At 40.3% G+C, this 7,622-nt stretch overlaps 1 protein-coding gene across 2 annotated transcripts in view; it reads left to right on the forward strand.

Annotated features, from left to right (window-relative positions):
- LOC129276433 (arginine-glutamic acid dipeptide repeats protein-like) overlaps nucleotides 1-4,067 on the forward strand; it is a 28,985-nt gene extending 24,918 nt beyond the window's left edge. The window contains exons 18-19 of one of the 2 annotated variants that reach the window (XM_064109820.1): nucleotides 849-2,633; nucleotides 2,693-2,768. In XM_064109820.1, the coding sequence (XP_063965890.1) occupies nucleotides 849-2,606 (1,758 nt within the window). In that variant the 3' untranslated portion in view covers nucleotides 2,607-2,633; nucleotides 2,693-2,768. Of the gene's footprint in view, nucleotides 1-848 lie in introns of both variants that reach the window. The other variant, XM_054912808.2, reaches the window with a different exon arrangement.
- Nucleotides 4,068-7,622: the final 3,555 nt, after the last annotated feature.

The raw sequence follows: 7,622 nt of genomic DNA on the forward strand, positions 1-7,622 counted from the left end.
CTTTTTAGACCAAATTTGCGATACCGGGGTACGTGGTTCTGAAATTACATTTTGTAAGTTCATGTCAGACCAAAATTGCTCAAAAATGTGATTTTGTGTACAAAGTCAATGCAAATTGTGTTTTCAACCAAAAATCATAAATCTGCAATTATTTTTAGATTTTCTGGTCTGAATGGATTTATTTTATGCTGTTTATGATCTTAAAAGAGTCCCCAACAAAGTTCTTCGAAAAAACATTGAAAAACAAAAAGGTCGAAAAAACAGAGAAATGCATAAGAAATTACAAAAAAATATATAATACATAAGAAATTGATCTGATATCGCAATTTTATTCACATAAATTTCCTGAGAACATCCCAAAGAGTTTCTATACCAAAAATTAGAATATTTGGGGCTTTATTTAGGGAGTTAGAGGAAAAAGTATGATTTTGCAGATACTAATTTACACATAGATTAGCATAATCACTGAATAGCAATTTGCATGAAATAAATTACTCTACACGTTTGGAGATTATGTTTCAGACAATGAGACAACCTGAGTGCCAATTTTTGGCGCAATTACGCGATCGACGGCCATGATCTCCCAAAATACCCCGGCCTAGATAGGGTTAAAACAAGGGAGTATGATAAAGACCGGTTGAAAAATAATGGAACTGTACAATTGAAATGTTTCTTCATGAGTCGTTAGATTGACCAGAAGTTAAAATAATCACATTTGCCTCTGTCAAATAACATAGTGAAAATAAGTAAAATATTTCATGCTTTTTCAAATAACAGAAAATCAAACTGATATTGATTGTGTATTCCCAAACTTTATTATCTTCGTTTTCCTTACCTGCTTTTTGCAGAGACGTCCCGAAACGCCCCCAGAGAATACAAGTGCAGATGCCCAGGTGGTAAGTTCTCTGACTACAACCCGAGTGCAGAGCAGTCCAGGATATCCCCTACCACCGGGATCAAGGCAGGGTCAATACCCAGGTCCTGAAACACCAGCCCTTCGTACACTCAGTGAATACGCTAGGCCTCACTCCAACCTACCACCGGGAATGCTACCAAACCTTATCGGACCAGACCCCATCCTGAGGTACCAGCTGGAGTCTGCGTACGTCATGGGAAACAGAGATGCGCAGATCGACCTGGTGGAACGGGAGATGAGGGAAAGGGAGCTTCGTGAGAGGGAAATGCTGGAGCTGAGAGAGAGGGAGTACCAAGGAATGAGGGAAATGGAGATGAGAGAGATGAGAGAGATGGAGATGAGACAGAAGATGGGTTTTGAACAGGTGTATGGGGTTCGGCCTGATGGGGTACCGATGAATGCTTTCATGGCCCAAGAAGCGCAGGCTGCTCATGCGTCGGCTGTACAACAGGCCCATGCAGCTCAGGCAGCTCATGCGGCACAGGTTGCTCATGCTCAGGCGACTCACGCACAAGCAGCTCATGTGCAAGCAGCAAGAGAGGCACAGTCAGCTCACGTCCAGGCTGCCCATGTCCAAGCTGCCAGAGAGGCCCAAGCACAAGCTGCTCATGCCCAGGCAGCTCTTGTTCAAGCAACCAGAGATGTTCATGCAGTCAGGGAGGCACAGGCAGTGAGGGAAGCTGTGGTCGCAAGAGAAGTGCAGGTTGCGAGGGAGGTGCAAGCAGCACGTGAGGCCCAGGCTGCGAGAGAAGCACAGGCTGCCCGTGAGGCACAGGCCGCCAGGGAAGCCCAGGCAGCACGCGAAGCGCAAGCAGCGCGTGAAGCTCAGGCTGCAAGAGAAGCACAAGCTGCTCGTGAAGCACAGGCGGCCAGGGAAGCGCAAGCTGCAAGAGAAGCACAAGCGGCGAGAGAGGCTCAGGCTGCAAGGGAAGCCCAGGCGGCACGCGAGGCACAAGCTGCACGTGAGCGTGAGCGCGAGGCTCGCGAGAGAGAACAAAGAGAAGCGCGTGAACGGGAGGCTCGCTCTGCTCACCCGGAACCTCCCCATCCTGTCATGCACCCTGCAGCAGCTGCATACCTCCATGCTGTTGATAGGGAAAGGCATCTGATGGGCCCACCACAAAGCAGCGAACATTTAGCTGCCAGTGCAGAGCGCCTGAATACTGAGCGTTTGCATTCTGAACGTATGGCTATGATAGCTGATCCGAGGATTGACCCTCGTGTAGACCCTAGGGTAGATCCAAGGGTGGACCCAAGAATAGATCCCAGAGTTAGTCCATGCTCAGAGCATCCTATAGATCCTAGATTAGACCCAAGGGTGAATCCTGGAATGCTCACCCCTACCAGTCGTATCCCCACCCCCCACCATCATTCCCACTCCCACTCCCACACACACCTACATTTCCATCCCCAGGAACACATACACCATACCTACATCCCTCCATCTGGACTTATTCCCCCTCCCTCGGGAGACCCCAACATTGTACCCCCTCACATTCCCTTTGGACCGACCCCGGTACCCATGCCCCCGCACTCCATGGTAAGCCCCGTACCCCCTCCACAGGGCCCTGTACCCCATCCTCGAATGTTTGCCCCACCTCATGGTATCATAGGTGACCCAGTGGCTGAACAGCTCCACAGAGAGCAGATACAGAGACAGATGCTATCAGAAAGACCACCCCATATCTGAACTGCTTCACAGAAATTAAATACAAAGGCAATTTATCAGAAAGACCACCCCATATCTGAACAGCTTCACAGAAATTTAATACAAAGGCAATTTCATTAGAAAGACCACCCCATATCTGAACATGTCCACAGAGAGCAGATACAGAGACAAATGCTATCGGAAAAACCACCCCATATCTGAATCCACTATTGTGCACAGAACAATACTGAGACAACTGCAGATTAGCTAGTATAAAGTGGGAAATGTATATCATATCATCTTTAAATCCATAGTTTCCAGTCAGTGATTCCTGGAGGAATTAGATCAAGGTTGGATATTTTGTGTTGAAGTGCTAAGAGGAAAAAAAAATAGAATGAGGAAGGAAACACATTCATAGCTCAGCTGTTCTGTCTGTTGACTGTTGTATTCTTGATGTATTCATGGGTTACTTTGTCTCAAGGAAGATATAATTTTATACAACTCAGACTACGATTGGTAATGTTGAAATCCACATGTGTGGAGAACTGGAAGATTTATTGGGTAGGCCTATTCATGCATTACAAGGTCACTCTCACTTTTTATAGAGTGGATGTATTTCTCAAGCATATAAACCGTCAAGTATATGATTTGTAAATGAATAAGTAATATAATTTTTTGTAACATTTTTTTTGTACAGATAATGATCAAATTCTATTGAAAGCAAAGTTAACCTGAATGTATGAAACGGTGCCTGTTTTTATTCATACATATTCCTTTGATTTGATGTAAAGTTCACAAATCATGCATTCATATTAAGAAAATTTGTTTATCGTTCTTTGACTTGTGGGCCTTGTCTTACAAGAATTGTGAGTGATGTGATCAATCACAGCTATGGCAAGCCATCAAAGCCAACTGTTTGTTTATTCACATTTTTTTCTAAATGTGACAAATATTCATGGATGTATAATTGTTTTGACCAATCAGTGAGCTCCTCTTTGTCTCCAATTCCAAGAGAGAACGTGTACATACATGTCATATAAGATAAATTATGATATTGATGGATTTCCATAGTTGAGATTGATCAGGAGCCGGTAACACAAAGCTTAGTAATCATCGTAGAACTCATTTACAACTGATTCCAATGACTATAATGTACAATTAACTGAAAATCAAGCGTATGATTAATCGCTAAACTTTGTGTTACCGGACCCAGATCAATCGCATCGCTTTGTAAGACAGGACCCTAGTGTAAATATATGTACATGTTTTGTCCGGTATAACCAATAGTCTGTATGAAGTCAAGACGTTTGTTCACCATCGTTCTGTGCATTGTATTGTAATGATGGCAATTTTCTTTGTGGGTTTCTTTTAATTGGATTACTGTTTGTAAATGATATAGTCAGTTATAGTCATGTCTACTTTTACCAAATTATTTATAACATGGTATAATGAAACAGAGAGAGGGGGAGAAACTAAATAAAGTATGATTAATGTTAGAACATTGTAAGAAAAGTTTTATCACAAAAACTTTGTCTTGTTTCGTTAGTGTTCACAATCAATGAGATATGGCAAAGATATCAGGTAATGATTGCTTCAGGCATGTTTAGAATAAAACAAAGTCACGATTCGAATAATAATATGGATAATACATTTTGGTTAGCAAGGACCCATTGCCGAAAGAGTTGCGATCAAACACGAATCCCAGAATCAAACACAGCTTTGATTTTCAGTCAATGAAACATGTATTAGTGACTTGCACTTGAGTTTTTCAGTTGCGATTGAATGCGTCTCTTTCTTCAACGGCCCCTGGGGCCCGTATTCTGAAGTCAGGTTTAACTTAGACCATGGTCTAACTGCTAAAATTATGGGCGGCCAAAAGTGTCAAAATTTTGTATTAAGTTGTATGTTTCTTATATTTACTGTGCTCTTTCCTGATTCATCGATGGTGAAGACGATCATCTATTTATACTTGCTAGACAATTATGAATGATTTGAGAGCCAAATGAGCTGAAATATGATATCTCTACTATTAGTGATTTATGTAACAATTGGCTTTCCATACTTAAACCACAACTTTAAACCCGAGTTTAAGTTAAACCCGACTTCTGAATACGGGCCTGGGGGGTATTTCACAAAGCGTCAATGACTTAGGCCCGTATTCTGAAGTCGGGTTTAACTTAAATTCGGGTTTAAAGTTGTGGTTTAAGTATGGCGAGCCAACTGTTACATAAATCACTAATAGTAGAGATATCATACTTCAGCTCATTTTGGCTCTCAAATCATCCATAATTGTCTAGGAAGTATAAAAAGATTATTGGCTTCACCATCGATGAATCAGGAAAGAGCACAGTAAACATATGAAACGTACAACTTAATAACAAATTTGATACTTTTGGCTTCCCATACTTAAACCACAACTGTAACCTGAGTTTAACTTAAACCCGACTTCAGAATATGGGCCTTAGAGTCGTTCTTAAATGCCAAAGCGCTGTAGCCCATGTCCTCTTAGCGTTACTTGACCAATGCGGCGATGCCTCTTATACCTTATGCAACTGGGAATTTAAGTGCGACCGTAAGTCCCACTTAAATCTTTGTGGAACATTCCCATGGGCATTTCTGGTGATAGATTGCGAGTGATGATTGCTCACCATTCACAATAAAGCAGCATTCAAACATGACATTTATCCTCATTGTTGATTGATAGTGTTATCCATCGCGTACCTCCAGTATATGAATGATGCACAAATGTGAGTGCATTGGGAGGTTTTGTGAGCATAAGGTAACTATGGAAATGTTTGGACTAGTTTCCATAGTTACTGCATGCTCACTAGTCCTCCCGATGCACAAACAAAGCTGTGTATCATTTGTTTTATAGAATGTGGATTTTGGGGGGCTCAAAATAATTTTTTTTACAACCATGCAGAAGTAGTTATTGTACAACGCCTACTTAGCTTGTTGTACGCGAGCAAATGGGAGGCTGAATGTCAAACATTCGTACCGTTGCACACAAGACGTACCATCCTAAATGTCCCGTTGCACGTCTTTAGGAGGTGACGTCACAATACGTTTTAATTCATTGCGCTCAGTAAAGATGAAGGTGCAATACGCGTATAAGCCTGCTGGCTAAATGCGCGATGCTGCCCAAGGTCATATGCGCTTGTGGGATTTTGCTTTTTGCTTTCAATATTTTCACTCCCTTTTCATAGATTACTGCAGGGAAAAACTCTTGTTTTTTCATATTTTTACTTAATTCCGAGGCGTTGTACAACACAAATAGCGAATATTCTTATTTGTGCAATGGTTCGAGATTTCGCATGAGGTGAAAGAAAGATGCTCTATTCAACGAGGCGTTAGCACTCATGCCTATTCGCTATTTGTATACTGATGCATGGCTAGCCATGCATCAGGTAGATTTGCCAGGCATAAGCAATTACTGGAGGCATGGCAAATTTACTGTATGCATGGCTGTCTATGCATCGGTAATTACGTATGCATGATACACATGCTATAATATAGATCAGCGCTTCTCAAATGGTGGGCCGCGAAAAACTCCAGGGTGAGAAAAAAAAATAGTAGAAAAACTGTTGTATATTTCACAGATCTGTCCGAATATGGTATGTCCGATCAGTCTATGCGGGTCAAGCAAAACTAAAGCACGCTTAGGTATCATGCATGTTGCAACGCATGCACACTAACTGTTAGGATGGTTTTAATGCAATTGTCGCCCTTTTACCAGACATTTGCGAATGCCGATTAGTTCTCAATATGTTTGTTTCAAATGTGATTCAGAGCTTTGTGTTCAAATTTCACGATACATTTTTTCATCAAAATTGACGTTTTCTTAAAATTTTGGTAGGTGGGCCTGGAAAAAATCTGAGAGTCAAAGTGGTCCTCGAGTAAAAAAAGGTTGAGAAGCGCTGATATAGATAAATGTATTGTCCCTAGGTAGCAAACTGGATGCTTTGCTCCAAATTCACAAGACCTGTCTTTTCTTGGTCTAGAACTCTTCTTCAGAATTTTTTTTTGTTTTGTAAATTTATGTCATCTATTTTGTTGGATATTCATGAAGGACAATTACTTTTAAAAAGTAAAACGATTAATCATACCATGATACCTAGAGCATACTATATCATTGTCAAATGACAACTGAGCTAGATGACGGACAAATTGACTTACTGTCATTTGTAATTTTCTACAGCAGCATCTAGTTTGTCATTTTCTACATCTGCATCTAGTTTGGTGTCTTTATACCCAGGTTTGGGGTTAAACAGAAATTTGGGAAAGTTTACTTCCAGTTAACAAGAAGTTTACAAGCAATATTCACACATTATATGAGAATTCTTTGATTAGATAACCATCTGTACAAATGTTAAAAATGAATGGATAGATAGGAATTGTCCTTTCTCTTTGATTTATTTAGATTTTTATCTAAATAAATGTATAAAAAAGTTTTGTTGGTTCCATCTACATATAGGTTCATGGATCTTTTTTAATCTTTTGATCATGGAATTATAATTTAAAAGGGCTTTAATAAGAATGTTCATGTAAATAGAAGGAAGTTTTGTAATCCGTGCAAATATTTGGTTGAATGTATTAATGATGTAAATAAGAGAGTGAAAAACGAATAGATCATGATATAATAACTTAGTTCTTGTTATAGTGCATATGTGGAAATCATGGTGATTGTTAGTATTTGTGTTTTGTGTAACAATGAAAGTTGTATGTTATGATTTAAAGAAAAATAAATCTATAATATAAGGATAGAAGCTATTTAGTTTTTTTCTTGCATCATGAGAGAGAGGGGGAGGGGGAGAGAGAAAGAAAGAAAGAAAAAGAGAGAGAGAGAAAGACCCAAAGTTGTGGGAGTGGGAGAGAGAGAGATAGATAATAGGGGGTAGGGTAGCGGGGTCCGAGAATAGGAAGAGACATAAAGAACAAAAGATATTGGAAAGAGAGAGTGTCACAACAAATAGTCATTAAAACTGTCTACTTTATAATATGTGCTTAACTTTAAACTGCTGAATTATGCACATGCAATCTTTTGGGAGTCTAGAAAAA

The sequence above is a fragment of the Lytechinus pictus genome, chromosome 14 (genome assembly GCF_037042905.1).
Source record: "Lytechinus pictus isolate F3 Inbred chromosome 14, Lp3.0, whole genome shotgun sequence".
Classification (NCBI taxonomy): domain Eukaryota; kingdom Metazoa; phylum Echinodermata; class Echinoidea; order Temnopleuroida; family Toxopneustidae; genus Lytechinus; species Lytechinus pictus.